Consider the following 15,955-nt stretch of genomic DNA (forward strand, 5'->3'; position numbering starts at 1 on the left):
CTATTTATGTACTTGCCGATATTGTATGCAGGCCAAAGTTTCAGGGCGGCAATGTGCTGTGAACATAAAAAGAGTGACTTCCAATTTTATGTTGTCAATGTATACATATATCGTATTTAATATGTCCGAACTACCCATGTGATGAATGACTATGGTATGCCTTCATGTAATTTTTTTTTCTTGTTAATAAACACAATCGTGATTTAACAACAATGTTTTTTTTTTGTTTTTTTTTTTTTTTATTGCACCATGACGTGAATCTGAGAAACACGAATTTTAGGGACTTACGGAAAAGGACAAAACTCGGTCAATAATTGACCAGCGAGTTTCAACAAAACGTTGTTGTGAGGATAAAGTCGAAAAGCTACAAGAAATAAGCTCTTCAAATGTTTTGTAATTTACCTATGTAAATATTCAATTTTAATACACGCGCGGGGCAGCTTGTAAAATTGACTATCATCTTACAATGCCAATTATTTTGATTTTTATGATTCAATAACAGAGGTGGTTAACCAAGACAAATAGTTTTATGTTTAGTTTGACAGTAAATTAAACAGCTTGAATCTTCCCTTTCTTTTTTTTTTTTAAAAGATAGTGACGAAATGCAAACAAAAAACAATTCAGTTTCGGTGATGAGAATGTAGCCATTAGCGCATTCACATTAGCACGCACTACACAACCCCCTCCGGTCATTCAACCTGTGTGGCAACTCGGGACAAAAATAGCGAGCGTGACGTGTGTTTTGGTGCCAGAAATCTTAGCCCGCTTGCTTCGAAGGCCAGTATAAATAAAAGAGTGTGGGGGGGATTTGAGGGGGACTTTGCTTCATCATTGGTTGCTTACTTCTGGTTAAAGAAATACAACATGCATGCAGTGAAATAAATGTAAAGGCGAGGGAGGTTATTTGCAAGTTGAATTGTGTCCTGCAAGTTTTATTTTATTTTATTTTTTACCCTCCTCAACTGTCATCTTCTAAATTACCGCTTCGCCCAAGAGTCCATCTAACTTACAGGCTCGCACCTCGTCATGCAGCATGAGGGGGTATTTTAACGAGGGGTCCCATTGGCCCTCATCTCCCCTCATTTGACCCTCTGTCCATTCTTGGAAAGCTGACAGCGTGTAGTTTATTGGCCGGTGTCACTCCAACATCTGGATTACGCTTTGCCTAACAGACGGAACAAGTAGAAGAAGACGTGGATGCGAGAGATTTTTCTTTTGACGAACTGAAGTGTTTTTTTTTTTTTCTCTAGCTGGTGCCCGTGCCTCCTTCCGCGAGAGATTTTTCTTTAGACGAACTGAAGTGTTTTTTTTTTCTCTAGCTGGTGCCCGTGCCTCCTTCCTTTCGGTGAAGCGCCCAAGTAGCAAAATGGCAGCAAGCAATATTTACCGTATGCCTTTATCTCACCACTTTCGAGCGACAAGTTATTAAAGTTGCAAAATTGAATAGTTTGGGGGGTGGGGGGGGATAAGGTACTTCAAGGGTTACGTCAACTACACATCCCTGGGACCCTTGAAAGATGCTATTTAAATATAAACCGGGAAAAAAATGTTGGTGGCTTAAACCTGCCCCAATTGTTTTTAGAGGCGATTGCTTGTTTATTAATTTGCTTTGTTTTGCGAGCGAGTGTCAGAATCGGTTTCTTTAGATTTTGTAAAATCGTTTTTAGCTTTCACAATACAGTGCTATTTTCTTCATTAAAAAAAAACAAAAAACAAAATTAAACTATGGGAAATAAAGCTCTCCAAAGCCCAAACTATTCAAGTTACAAAACTGTTGACAGGCTTGTGTGCGCACACAGTATACATTACCGGTCAGGGTGCGCATCCCTCGAATAAAAGCTGATTCGATACATGGGGTGCGAGATGATTCAAATATGGCACAATTTAAAGTGTAACTATTCCGTTTGGTGACATGACTTTCATTACATCTCATATGTTCTTCTGAAGTACAATATTAGAGAGTGGTATTTCCCTGACTAAACAAAAACAAACAAAAAAACAACATTACAAAGATATTTGCTGTTTTTTGGCACCAATTATCGGCAATTCCATTCATTTCAATGAGGCACGATGATTTCTGATAAGAGATTCTGACTTATGAGCGTGGTCAGGGAACAAATTCAACGTGTATCTGAAGGGTGTCACCGTACTGTAGTTATTTTGGTGGTGAAGGACTTTGCTTGCCAAAAAGGCATGGAAAAACACGCACTTGCATCGATATTGGCATGCAGCCTCATAAACTATGCTAACCACATTCAAGTTTAGATAGCTGTGAGCACTCAAAGTGAAAGATTGAGTGCCAGGCTGGTGCCAGGCAGACTCCGCAGCCTCTATTCGAGTAAGTATCATATCTTCAGCGCCAATGCGATAATGGCCACGACATCTGTCGAGTGTGAGGTCTGGACGGCTGACATAATGTCTCCTTGCCGGTCCGAGGCCCCCCCGTGTCAATCTCGTGCTCTCGCTCTGCTTGTGTTCGTTGCCACTGCGACGCACCTTGAAATAGACGCGCGTGTGTGAACAGGGGAAGTTCATTTGTTTGATATCCAGCACTCTTTGTCCTCATACATAAGACAACTTTGCCATATCGGTGGGCCGCTAAATGTTCCAACTGAAACTTTCGTCCACTTTCATCGACAAAGTTGGAAAGCTGCAAGCTACCATCTCAAGGCCAGTCCATCTCGCTACACCTGTCGAAAATGTCTCCATCGAAGCCGAGCGCAGCTCAAATCGCCGCCGATGAGTATGAGCAGGGCTCCCCGCCCCCCATCAAGGAAAGCCAGGAGGTCCGCGAAGGGGTCTTGAGACTGCCTGGCTTCTCCGTTAAAATAGAAAACACTTCCCCTCTTTGAAAGACGACCCGCCTCGGCTTGTCTTTCAAAACAACAGCGTCCCGAGGGGACGGCGGGGGTTGAGCTCGTCGGATTAGAGCGTGTTGCTCGGCGGGGGGGCAGGCTACTTGTCATGTGACGAATGACCAATTTGAATTTGGATTGCGGGGAGCGGGTGTGACGACGTGTGGCTCCTCACACATTTAGCTCGGGGGAATTGGACACACCGGAGAATAGTGACAAGGCCCGGCAGTCGGGGCCTGATTGTCAAAAGAGGCACGAGATCACGAGAGCGTTCGCAGACCAAAGCGGGCGTGTCAAACGGGTAGTTAATGATTAGTCGGTGACCCTCGTGGATTTCTTTTAGTCAAAATAAACAGAGCTGAAATTTAGACCCAGCATGTTAATGATTAGTCGGTGACCCGCGTGTATTTCTTTGACAGTCAAAATAAACAGAGCTGAAATTTAGACCCAGCATCGGTGCTGTAAGCGAATCAGTGGGGATTATTGGGAATAGTTTGACATAACTGTTTTGCTGCGCGCTGCTTTGGGCAAGGACGACATCACCACTCACGGTTCAGGACTTGGCTTTTTAGAAATGTTAACAACGACAGATCCCTACAACCGGGAGACCAAAAACAAGACAGCTGCTTCATGGTTTGTTTTCGAGCAAGGTCAACCAGAAACACCAAAAAGTCTTCTTCCTTCAGTTGTTTACGCACTGAATCATTTCAGGGCCACAGGCTCGGATTCAGGTAGTGAGAGCTGCGCCAGGGACAGTGTCACCTTAAATACGGTCTCAAATTCACTTTTGGAAGTCGACGTTGGAGGAATGCTGGCAATGCGGTCACATGAACTAGCTTGAGCCTCACTGACGGAATGACCAACAAGAAGTCCTTTCACATGACTGGCTGCGAGGGCAAAGTAGAACTGCCGATTTGCCGGCTATGCAGATTGCATAAAATAAGGGGACGCTCACGTTTCACGGAAACCAATTTTTCCCCGATTCCATCTCAGCAGTGTTAAAGTGCACTATAGCGTAGGTACTGCAATATACCTTCGAGTGAAACGAATCCCACATGCAAAAATTGGGGCTCTTATGCAACATGGCTTCTCTCGGGTCCAAATGACATAAGTGGCTAATTATATGAGCGTTACACACACTGAAGACGAGTAAGAATAATGTATCAGAAGAAGCAAACATGAGGCGGCAGAACCCGGCGGGGGGTCGAACCCAGATGATAGCAGCGCCGCGTTGTTCTAAATCCAGGGGCTGTAAATACTCCGTTTGACAGATTGATGGGACGCAATCAAAACATGACGCCACCAAAGACACCCGATTAGCGTCGCTTAGCGTAGCGGACCACCCCCCGCTGCCCTCCAAATAAGTCAGCGCTCTGCGCCAAGGAACAGTTTAAAAGAATAAAGAATGTTTTATTGAGTATTGAGTTTTTACGTCGTATTATTTTACATCCAAATTGTAAGACACTAAAATAAGTCGTCGTTTAGTGCTACTAGACTCCGTTATTTTTCTTGATCAACAATATATTGTTTCTGAATCTGAAGTTTAAAATAATTTAGTTGAATACAGGTCAAACTATTGATATGCTCAATTTTAAGAATCGACATCCCTCTGAAAGCACCACCTTTGTCGAAATGAAGCTCCTCATGTCTTTCCGACATAGTTCCTTTGCACCAACAAGCCACAAAACGAAGGCAAAACACTAATTCTGGCTCACTGAAGCTCCTCAACTCACTTCTGCAGAGTTTCTAGCTTCCTAAGACTTCCTGCTCTGTTTCTTTGTTTACTGAAGGCATACCGAGCCACGCTCCATCGTGTCCGAGCCTACGGACCGCATGTGACCCAGAATACGCGTTGGCGTCATCATGCTCCAAAATCTGTTTGCGCCACATCCAGAATATCACCTTCAAGATTTGGGATGTCATCATAGCGGTGATGCATCTGCGTTATTCATGGTTTAGCGGCCGCCTTAGCAAGGCATGCCACTCGATAGGCGCTGATGCCATGTGCTCGATGATCATCGCCACAGTGAGGTCATTCCTGGCTCCTGCAGGCGTGACACAGGCACCGCCCTCCCCCCGCTCCCAACCGAGCCGACACCCTTGACATACATTTAACATAGATGCCCGTTTTGAAACACTGCGGCGATGACAGATGGAAAGCAGTTGAAGCATTATGGCTGCCGATAAGGGTGCCTAATGGAGCCTGATTAAAGTCATAACTAATCCTGCACAATAAAGCTAAATACAGGACACACGGGCCTCAAGGTGGTGAAAGATGCGAACGACTATTTGCGGGACGTCGGCATACGCAATACCGTGGATTTTCTGTAGGATGTAGAGAAGAAGCCTGAAACCACAAGAAGCCCGCATCTTGTAAGATCTTTTGAAAATACTTTTTTTTCCCAAGTCACTTTAAATTTGTGCTGTGACTGAAGCATCTACAGGTGCATTTCAATAAATGAGAACATAGCGCGAAGTATAGTTTATTTCAAGAATTGAATTCAAATTTAAGACACAAATGTTTTGAATCATTGTTTTGATTTCGAAACCAATATGCAATGTTGCCAATACATTGCAACAAAGACTATTTAAAAACATTTGGAGCTCGTTTCACATTTTCATACAAAAAGCTATTATCCCAAACACAATTTCTAGAACAATTTCGAACGCAGATTATTTCTCTCAATTTTTCCACTTCCACGTGGTTTAAAAAAAAAAACACACACACACAAAACGCCAAACCTTATATGTTGCACTGCACACACAGCACTTACAGCACAGAGGTGGGTGTGATAGCAGGTGTAAAATGTCCCCTGCCTGTCTGTCTGTGGCCCGATCATATATTCCTGTACTGTAAATACACCACATAGATCACATAGCGTATAGTTCAGACTTGGAGCACTCAACTACTTCGCTTGTCATTCTGTTATTTTGACTGGGTTAGCCCATCAAGCCTGTCTCTCCTTAAACATCCCGACAAAGTGTCGCTCCTAATTCTCCTCCCGATACGTTGCTCGTGCATGAATGCGTCTGTTTTTCGACAGCCTATATGGTCCTAAAGGCCACACAGTAGGGAAACTAAGTTGCTGAGGTCCTGGAGATGAAAAAACACACCCTACAGTCTCTATGATAGTTTGTCTGCAGCTAGGCTTGATCTCAAGAGTAGTTAAAGTCGGAGATAAAGTCAAGGAAAATCAGAGTTCTATATTGAATGTTCAAATCACTTTCTACACTTTAATGCAAAAAAATGTAAATGTATACTGCATCTAATTTTGTTATAATTATTTTGTCCAATGAAGTTAAATTCATTGGGAAATGCTATTTAAAGTTAATCACACACAAAAACAAAATATAAGTACAACTAAATACATGTTTGAATCTTTCATTGTTAGTTTAGTTCATGTATTTTGAGATTTTTGTCTCAACTTGAAATTGGACATTTTCTTTAATATTTAAACCAATGAACTAAAAATAGCGCAATAATAATAATAATAAATCGCCTGACTTCAACCCTCAGAACCAAACGCACAATTTGTTCAACAGCATCACCTTGTGGAGACATACATTTAATGCACATGCTCAAATCTGAAAGTACGAGTGGCGTGGACACACAAACCAAATGAAATGTGAATAAGCAGGACAATACAGTAGTTTATCATACGGCCTTTCAAACTGATCTGACACTTATAAAACAGCTGCAGGCGTACAGTGGGGCTACTGGTTAGTACGGCTGCCTCACAGCTCTACGGTTCTGTGTTCGAATCTCAACTCTGGGATTTATGCACTTCCTGCGTTTATGTGGGTTTTCCACGGGGCACTGTGACTTCCCTTCAGATTTGAAAAAACATACATGCTAGTTTTGAAACGGAAACCCATGTTTCATCGGATCTCGCCCGGATTACTGAAATGCACTTTTTTGGGGGAGTCACTTACCTTGCAACGGAGGCCACTTTCAAATTGGTGTTGATGAGTTAATGGTGGCACGGAGGCTCGCCAGACAGTCCATCTCTTCACTGTCAACACAAGGCACAATGTAAGGTGAAAAAATTGGAATACCATATATATATATATACTTTTTTTTTTTTACAAAAATGAAGGCCAGTTGCATAAGTATGTACACAATGAGTCAATATGAGACATGCTATTCATCGCAAAGTTGGAGTATTACGAGACAGTTGACATTTACAAGATACTGTCCATAATAGGGAAAAATATATATTTTAAATGTTGCTGCTGCAAATTGCGAATTTCTCCATTGTGAGACAAATAAAGGTTTTATCTTATGACAATATACAATACTGCACCACATTAGGAAAATGTCAAAGAAAAAAAAAGTACTTTATGATTTGACAGTACAGCTAAAAAGGCGACTTTCAAACACCCTTCGAAATGAAAAATACCCTGATAAATTCCAGCCAGACCTCAAACATATCACCAGAAAATCGTACGTGCTCGAACAAAATACACAACAGATAACAGATGAGTTCAGCCATTGAAGAATATTCAGTGGATTTATTATTAGGAATACAGTATACACCAAGTTAAGAAAGCAAAAATGGAAGGAACAGATCATTTGAATTGAGAAAATCAAAGTGAAGCAACATTAGATAGACAGGAAAAAATAAAGCACTTCCCGGTGGGCGAAAGGATGATCATCAAAACATGGTCTTCATCCTCTGGCATTTTTCAGCACTCTCTGAAGAAATAAAGTGAATGTGAATTAACATCCATGCTGGGGTGCAAGATTTATTTATTTGTATTAAAAAATAAAGACATAGGATGATTTGTTAGGGCGGTACAAGGAACATGCAGTACATGTACAGTACAACATTGCAGTGTGCACAGTATCTAATTCGTCAAATGTACCAATCATCACATTGCATTTCAATTTGTGCGCATATTTATTGGAAGGCCTTCTTGCTTGTACTGTACACTTATTTCCTGGTCATTTCTTTGTCAGGTTATCAAAGCGTTCACTGACAACAGTAAAGATTCATTTTCCCTTTTGTACATTTCCGAGTCTGCACTTAACTGAACGAGTAAAATCAATACTTTTAACAGCCTTGTTGCATGCACACATATCTATACTTTTGCTTAAAGACAGAGTGTTTCTACCGTTTGCGGAATTACCTTGGCGACTGCTTTGACGTGATGGGCCCGGATCGTTGCGGATCTCTCCTCAAACGCTTTGGCTTTTGCTTCTTGGGCCAAATTGTTGAGGAAAAGCACAGCGAGGAGCTCCATCTGCGAACACGGTTACCTTAGCAAGCTAGCCATTAGCCCACTGAAGCAGTCACAAACGGCGGCTTACCATTGCTTCCGACGCCGGCCTCACGTTAATGTTAGTCTTCATCTTGGATTTGACTCTTTGCTTGAGTCTCGGCAGTTTGCTCGGCATGACGGAAATGTTTGAGGGGTTGAAAACGCGAGCAGGAAAAGACGAGTTTACGTTTTCAAATAGCCCGCTTGCATAGACTTCCGGGGTGAGCCTTCTTCTCGGGTAACCTTCTTCTTCTTCTCCGGTTAATTAGAGTGCCTGCTCTCTCTTTACCGCCGTACAAGTCGAACACAATGTATCATATTTGTTCATGTGTGCTGAACAAATGAAACGTGAAATAAATGCACTTTGGTTTTCTTTTACATACACTTTTTTAAAAACAGGCGAGATGTTTATTTTTTTAATTTAATCCCACGGCTATGCTTACTTTTCATCGTGTGGACGGCGTGATCCGTTCAGTGCTCTGCGCGTGGAGCGTAGAAGAAGAAAAAGACATGGCGGCCCCTACAGACGCAATGAAAATGCTCCAATTTTTAAAACTAATCGGCCATCTTAAAGTAAGACAATAATTCTAAATGTAATATTTGTTCAGTAACAATTGCCGTAATGCGTTTGTATTACTTTAGCCATGCAGGAATAGTTGTGTTTTAATCCTATTTATTATGCTTTGAGTTTCTGCCACAACCTCAGAAATGGTATGACTCCTAATAAAATAATATACTTGAATAAAAGGGTTGATTTGAAATAGTTTATTTAAGATCCGACTAATACTGTGTTATCAAGACATATATTCCGTTTAAGTGGCAGCTATATAAATCTAATCTTCCCAAACGCCCTTAATCAGTACTACAGTGCAGACTTATGTTACTGTTAAGAAATGAGCTGTTTCTTTAACCAATCAGATTTCAAATTCGTCTTGACTGGGCCAGGGCGCTGGCCCTAAACGATGCCAACATTTTTCCACTCACAGATTTGTTAGAGCAAAACCTGTTACAACCAGCTGCTCGAATTAATATGTTTCATGATCGGAATGCCCAGTGAGTGTCGACTATTTGATTGAATTTTTTTCTGATTTTGTCACGCTGAATTGATAAATGACAACAGTTAAAATGTTATTGTCTTTCCTGCAGAGGATACCACGGACAGGCTGGGTGCACAGGAAGGTACAGGACCCAGAAAGTGTGTCGGACCACATGTACCGCATGGCCCTGATGTCTCTGGTCATCACAGACCCTAAAGTGGATAAGGACAAGTGGGTTCATTTTGCGCTTTTTGTCTCCTTTGAGTGAGCTATCAATATTAGTCTCCTGTTTTCCTCAGGTGTATCAAGTTAGCTTTGGTTCATGACATGGCCGAGTGCATCGTGGGAGATATTGCGCCGTCCGACAACATCAGCAAAGCGGAGAAACACCGGCGGGAGGAGGTTGAGTGAGCAGCAGCGCTCTACTGATGTTTGTTTTTGTTGATTAAAAAGTATTTTCCTTTAGGCAGCCATGAGGCAGCTATCGAGTCTCACGCCAGATCACCTCGGGCAGGAGATATATGCACTGTGGGAGGTAAAGTTTGAATGTTTTACTGGCTCAAACCTCACTAGAGCCCAATTGATCCTGATTTTTGTTTTAGGCTATTTGGCAGAATAAAATTATACATATTTAATATACATATTATGGGGGGTGTTTAGGAATACGAGCACCAGAGCAGCGCAGAAGCCAGGCTGGTGAAAGAATTTGACCGCCTGGAAATGATCCTGCAGGCGCACGAGTATGAAGAGCTGGAGGGAACGCCAGGGAGACTACAGGAGTTTTTTGACTCCACTCAGGGTGAGCCCGACATTCATTTGGGGTACATTTCCCCCATAGATTGTTCATCTGCTCAACATTTCTCAAAGTAGCAATTTTGCGTGGCTTGGAAAGTTGAGGAGGAAATATAATTGTCGCAATCATTTTGTGATTTTGCAGGTTGTTTCCAGCATCCCGACGTGCTCCATCTGGTCAGTGCGTTGAATGACGAGAGGAGGAGGAGTTGCTTGACCGAACCAAATAACTCTGGCAACTTGCAATCACCTTCACATGCATCATGACCACATTTTTTTTACAAGTTTTCCACAAGTCACAGCATCAACAGGCTGCAATATCAAATGAACACTCGTCTGGGAAAACAACGCTCCATGAGTCAGTTGTTGAATTTGAATAATATTTTATTATCAAAAAAACGGGACCTGAGATGTACTTTATTTCAGATCAACATATAGGAGACCGTCATTGTGTTCCAACCACGACAAAATGAAATCTAGAGATGATATCAAGCAGGCTGAAAACTGGATTGTGGGTTTGTGAACAGGTCAAAAAAAACATTGTTACATAATGTCCAACATTACCTTTATCGAGCCAAGAGTCCCTGTTGTTCTGTTGTAGAACCAGAATAAATATAAATGTATTGGCTATCACTTTCAAATTGGAGGTTTTAAGTTGCCCAAGACGATTGTGTACAACTTGCCTTCTCCTTCAATATTATTTGATTAGCCCGAGAGCTGAATTGGATTCTGTGTCTCATCGTGGCAGTCACGTGAAATCCTTTCAAAACTTTCCATGACAATACAGGAGCAGAAAATGCTCAAAATCAACTGCACATGGGCCATTAGTGGAGACTCAAAAAAAATATATATATATATATCATCAACCATTCCAAAATGGATTTTGTGTCAATTAGAAAACTACACCTCCGTCATAAATTCAGAACTTACATCTCGCAGCGTGCTTATTTGTTTTCCTTTTAGCTTGGTCCGAATACCCATTTATAATTCCTCAAAATGTGTGTCTTGCTGTCAAATAATAAAGAACTCAGGTCACGGCTATATTTGTCACATCTTATTGGGTTAAATTCGCCATATGCGGTTTTCAAAGTTAGTCAAAATATACAGCAACATTTCAAAACGTTCATACTAGCAGCCGATAAATATTGCATGATCATCGTTTATTGTTTCCGTTCAAAAGGAAGTGAACTAGAAAAAGTAAGGAGGCGACCACTCATGTTGAGGACTATTGACGCAAAATGACGCAAACATGAATACCGTTTCCTACTCCAGCCTCTCGGGCGTGTCCGTCAAGTTGTGAGTGGGCGTGTCCTGTGAGCTGGCCTTCGCCGTGGAGGAGAGGACGTCCTCGAAGCTTCCTCCTGCCCCAGGACTTCCGACTTTAGTCTTGGGAACGCATAGAAGAAAAAAAAACAACAACCTTCAGTCGCTGAGAAACTTACCGGCGGTTTATTAAACGCAGCGAAAACAAATAATACAGGAACACTCAGAGCGCATACAGCTGCCTCGAAAGAAGGGCTTTTTGTTTTAAATACAAATGTTTGCAGTGCGATTTAAAATTCTGCTTGAATGAGGTGAAAGCATGTAGGACGAGGGGAAAACTATACTGAACATGTTTTTATGTGGTCTATATGATGACTTTATTTGTAATGTCCTTGGGCTTGTCGATGGCGGTATGCCTTATGTTAGCATGAAGCTAACACGCTCTTGTAAGATGAAAGATGGGTTGAAAACATTTTGCTGTTTTTCAGACTTTATAATTGTGTATTTGTACATACCTTGATGTTCGATACTGTACTCTCAACTTTCTCCTCAAAAGACCGGAAGCTGGGAGAGTTTCTGGAAAGGAAAAAAATAAATATATTTTTTGTCCTCACCACATGTCAACAAATTCTGCTTCATTTTAAAGCAAGCATATGTAATAATTTGACACTTAAAATAACATCATATGTGCAACACTGCATCCATGTTCTTACCAAAATTTTAGTGGTCTACAATATCAGTTGACCAGCCTGAACACCTCTCGTGTCATTAGCACAACCATCATGCTAAAGCTACCGCTCAGACTACTGGCATGTGATTCTCATACAAATTTAAAAAAAAACCTACTGATCGCCGAGCAAGCGGCATCCACTACTGGTGGACCAGGCAGGACACCCCTCGTATCATTAGCACTAGCATCAACGCTAAAACTACCGTTGCGAGAATGCGGCGCTGGGACAAACACGAATATGCTCAGACAAAGGTAACTTGTGTTGAGTTTGTACAGTCTTCATTTCTACTCTATAGGACTTGTTAGCTTATTCCGTTTCTGACAAATGGTAACATACTTAATATTCAAACAATTACCTCATGGCAGGCATGCTCATAGAGTGCGAGATGGAGTAGCTGTCCGCAAGGAGAGGAGTTAATGATTAGCCGAGCTCACATCAGCGTTAGCGGTTAGCAAACAGACACACAAGTGGGGCAAAAATATACGGACACGCACATTAAATAAAAAAAAAAAAAGGAACGAAGGAAGGAGTTCAGAGGGTACCTTGTATCCCCATTGAAATGAATTGAAATGCCTTCAACACTTTGCAGCCACCCCTCCCCACCCGCCCCCAAAAAAGTTTGGGAACATTTTTCTGATCGAGGAAACGAGCATTGTCTAAGACATAAAACAATGTAAAGGAAGCAACTTCAGGTTCTTACCCTATGGAGCTGGACCTTGGGAGCACGCGGGGTGGGGGAGATAAAACGTGAGTGTTTCATTGAACAGTTCTGCACTACACCACTAAATTGGTTTGAAATATGCTCGTTTAAAAAGGTAAAAAAAAAAAAAAAAAAATCACATGAGAAATGGAGGCTTGGAAAACACAAAGACAAAATGACAACAAAGCAGAATTTAAGATGAGCACAGCAGGAAGAAGCTCACCACATGCTGGAATCGACAAATGCGCACACGCCTGCACACGGAGTTCTCAATGTAGTCGTTCACTTGTGACCACAGTTATTTTGCCGTGAATCACTCATTATGTGTTGTGTTTGGTTGGTTAATGATGATTAAGTATGAATTATCCTTGAATCTGACACACGCGTCAGGCCCCAAAAAAAATAAAAAATACACCGCACACAGGATAATAACTAAAGAGACATGCCTTGTAATCACACACGCGCAAACGTACCTCCTTGGAAACAGTAACTGTAGACCGGCCATGCTGTATGAACAACATTGTTTCTTTTATCAGATCGAGACAGGAGACAGGCCGATAACCACTGGCCCCGATTCAGCACATGCTAACGCTAATATGCTCATGCGTTTCAGACTTTCAATCGTTTAGTTTCATGCTAGCCTGGCTATTAGCTCAGCACATTAGCTTAACCAAGATGCAATGCCAAGATGCAAACGATGAATTAAAAATCAATTCAGTGTCACTGCCAGCTGGAGAAGTCAAAGAGCCATTTTAACTGGGGGGTCTGTGACATGGGGGCGTGATGACCTTGAAGCCAAATTAGCACCGTTAGCTTAACGGGTTGTGGTTTAGCACATGTGCTTCAGCCACACGGTTATTTTTGGGACGAAGGTCTACACCTCTGTCTTCGTCCACTGAGCAGATATTTAGGAACTCATTGGAATGAGTGTCAGTTTATGTATCAGGAGCAATATTTTCACATCACAAGACCCGTCTCAAACAAACTACAAATAAGAGGACAGGGTGACGTTTTGGATTTCATCCTCCCAACATTCCCTGCTTTTGACGCATTTCGAGTTAGGGCAAAGACTGACACAAAAGTTCAGAGCTGTCAACAAATACGGTCACGGGGTGGCGGAGAGCAGGAGTGACGTGTTAAGATAAAAGATAACTGCCGACAGGCGGAGAAATGGCGAACCGAATGAAGTGCTCACTGTTCAGTGAGTGTGAGGGAATATGAGCTACGTAAAAGTGTTGCAGGGCACCTCATGTCTCCAAACTTCCTGTTGATGGCACTGCCGAGCGTGCTGAGGGCCGCCGTGGTCTTCTGTCCCGCCGAGCTCAGAGTCTCGGACGTTCTCTTGTACCTGCAAACCCCAAGAGAATACGACACAGTGAACACCAGACACAGTGAACACCCGCATTCACAGATTTTTTTCGGGGTGGGCTGGAGGGAGTTTCATCCCGTTTTTTTTTTTCCAATAAAGAGTACCGCAACAGCTTTAATCTTGTGGCATATTGGTGCCAAGGAAATATACTTGGGAGTGTAGGAGCTTAATTTAGACAAAAGTAGTACTTGACTGCCATCTTGTGGCATCCAAAAGTATTGTATTGATTCTTCAATACGTGTATAAACCGTGATTCTTGATTTCTTTATATGGTTTCAGTCATAACGGCGCTCCAAGGGAAACGACAAAAATGAGTTTGACACCCGTGATCTACATCTTGGGATGTGAGACGATTAGCATTGCGTTCGTAAGCGCTCGTGTCACCCGAAACCCGTGTGGTCAAAGTGCTTCATTATTGATGAGGAGATATATAAATGTGCGCGTGTGTGTCAATAAAACAGGCGTCCGTGTTGATAGATGGACAAGTCCGCCTTTGACTACAGTGTAATACAAACACGGCACGTTAGAAAAGAAAAACAACACTGGGTAGGCCGAAATTTTGGAGTCGTGCATCGGTGTCCGTTTGCGCTTACGCGGTGGAGCTCTGCATATCGAGCCAGCCTCGACTCAAGTTGCCGCGGAGCTCGCCGAGAGCAGTGATGCCCAGTTTGTGCCTCAGCTCGCCGTGCCGCTTCTCTTTGGATGCCAGCACCTGCTTCAGTGTGCTGATCTCATCCTCCAGCTGTGCCAGGACCAAAAAAAAAACAAAAAAAAAAATCAACCAGACGTTTACTATCCAAACAAACATGGCGACGCCCGCCCCCAGGTTGACCCACAATGCAACATTGTATTTGTGCGTGCGTGTTTTAGTACTCTGGTTAACTCCAGTTGGAGCTCCTCTCTCTCCTCCTCCGTCATGATGGAGTTGCTGAGGTTGACGTCCGACGTTGTGTGTTCGTCCGCTTCCCTCAGCGGCTCCGAGTCAAGAAAACCTGCCGGGCACACGCGGTCGTCATACGTTCATGTGCCACCAAAGGCGAATGCTCCAAAAGTCGCCCATCTATGGGGGTGAGTTTTAACCCAGAAATGAGATAAGAGCAATTTCCATTCAGTTTTTTTTTTTTCCCCTACAGGTCTTCATATTGCTGTCATCGAGAACATTTTTGGTGTTTCAAAGTGTTTGGATGACAAACTGTTACATCATGTGTGGCCGTCTGTAATCCAGATTAACAGACATGGATTACGTAGCTAACACACACACACACACACACACACACACACACACACGCACACACACACACACACACACACACCCAGCCTCCAAGTGGCAAATTAATTTGGGACTAGGACTTTGTGCTTCTAGAATCATTGGTGCCTTGGTTTAGCTCCATGTTGAGTCCCACATCAACCAGTGAACGTTGACGCTTTTCACATTTCTTTCCTCCTTCGACAATGTCGATATTTGGTTTTAACACGGATATTTCGGGCCTCACTGGAACCTCAAATGCAGAAAAATGATTAAAACGAGTCATAATTCATGCATGGAATTGCTGATCAGTAAAAGCAGATCCGTTATGACAAGAATAATTGATCACATGACGTCGGGCGCCCTGCAACACACCCACACCCACACACAATGCTACTTCCAAACAATGTACCTGAAAGATGTGCTCCATCTTGATGCAGCACAGGGTAAGAGGACCAACATTAGCCACACTTCTCAATACTCACACGCGCACACACACACAAACATCCCGACTGTGACAGTTGAAGTCGCCACAAAAGAATGCGAAACAAAACCCACACAAGCACAGAGAGAAAAAAAGGTGGAGGTTGTGGAGGTAATGGGCATTACAAAGATCAATTACTCTTGTTTTGAAGGAAATCTTACATTTTCCCTAGGAACTACCAAAAGGAAAGATGCGGCTGGGAAAAAAAAAAAAAAA

General features: G+C 42.5%; 3 protein-coding genes across 8 annotated transcripts in view; 1 reads left to right on the forward strand and 2 right to left on the reverse strand.

Annotated features, from left to right (window-relative positions):
- Positions 1–7,335: 7,335 nt before the first annotated feature.
- On the reverse strand, positions 7,336–8,541 carry LOC109527879 (centromere protein W-like). The gene is made up of 3 exons (XM_019890047.1): positions 8,167–8,541; positions 7,986–8,099; positions 7,336–7,551 (listed from the first exon to the last, which is right to left on the reverse strand). The coding sequence occupies exons 1-3, from the start codon at positions 8,251–8,253 to the stop codon at positions 7,525–7,527; spliced, it is 228 nt and encodes a 75-aa protein (XP_019745606.1). The 5' UTR covers positions 8,254–8,541; the 3' UTR covers positions 7,336–7,524.
- Positions 8,542–8,588: 47 nt separating this feature from the next.
- On the forward strand, positions 8,589–10,757 carry hddc2 (HD domain containing 2). The gene is made up of 6 exons (XM_019890033.1): positions 8,589–8,690; positions 9,264–9,385; positions 9,454–9,556; positions 9,621–9,689; positions 9,815–9,953; positions 10,092–10,757. The coding sequence occupies exons 1-6, from the start codon at positions 8,628–8,630 to the stop codon at positions 10,211–10,213; spliced, it is 618 nt and encodes a 205-aa protein (XP_019745592.1). The 5' UTR covers positions 8,589–8,627; the 3' UTR covers positions 10,214–10,757.
- Positions 10,758–11,087: 330 nt separating this feature from the next.
- Positions 11,088–15,955, reverse strand: part of tpd52l1 (tpd52 like 1) — a 6,982-nt gene continuing 2,114 nt past the window's right edge. Inside the window, exons 2-9 of one of the 6 annotated variants that reach the window (XM_019890021.1) lie at positions 14,883–15,069; positions 14,603–14,751; positions 13,887–13,988; positions 13,114–13,146; positions 12,641–12,655; positions 12,296–12,334; positions 11,725–11,785; positions 11,088–11,332 (exon numbers count right to left, since the gene is read on the reverse strand). In XM_019890021.1, the coding sequence (XP_019745580.1) occupies positions 11,210–11,332; positions 11,725–11,785; positions 12,296–12,334; positions 12,641–12,655; positions 13,114–13,146; positions 13,887–13,988; positions 14,603–14,751; positions 14,883–14,927 (567 nt within the window). In that variant the 5' untranslated portion in view covers positions 14,928–15,069 and the 3' untranslated portion in view covers positions 11,088–11,209. The remainder of the gene's footprint in view (positions 11,333–11,724; positions 11,786–12,295; positions 12,335–12,640; positions 12,656–13,113; positions 13,147–13,886; positions 13,989–14,602; positions 14,752–14,882; positions 15,070–15,955) is intronic. The other 5 variants (XM_019889973.1, XM_019889984.1, XM_019889994.1 and 2 more) reach the window with 5 other exon arrangements.

This window comes from Hippocampus comes, unplaced genomic scaffold (assembly GCF_001891065.2).
Source record: "Hippocampus comes isolate QL1 unplaced genomic scaffold, H_comes_QL1_v1.1 scaffold397, whole genome shotgun sequence".
In the NCBI taxonomy this organism is placed as follows: Eukaryota; Metazoa; Chordata; class Actinopteri; order Syngnathiformes; family Syngnathidae; genus Hippocampus; species Hippocampus comes.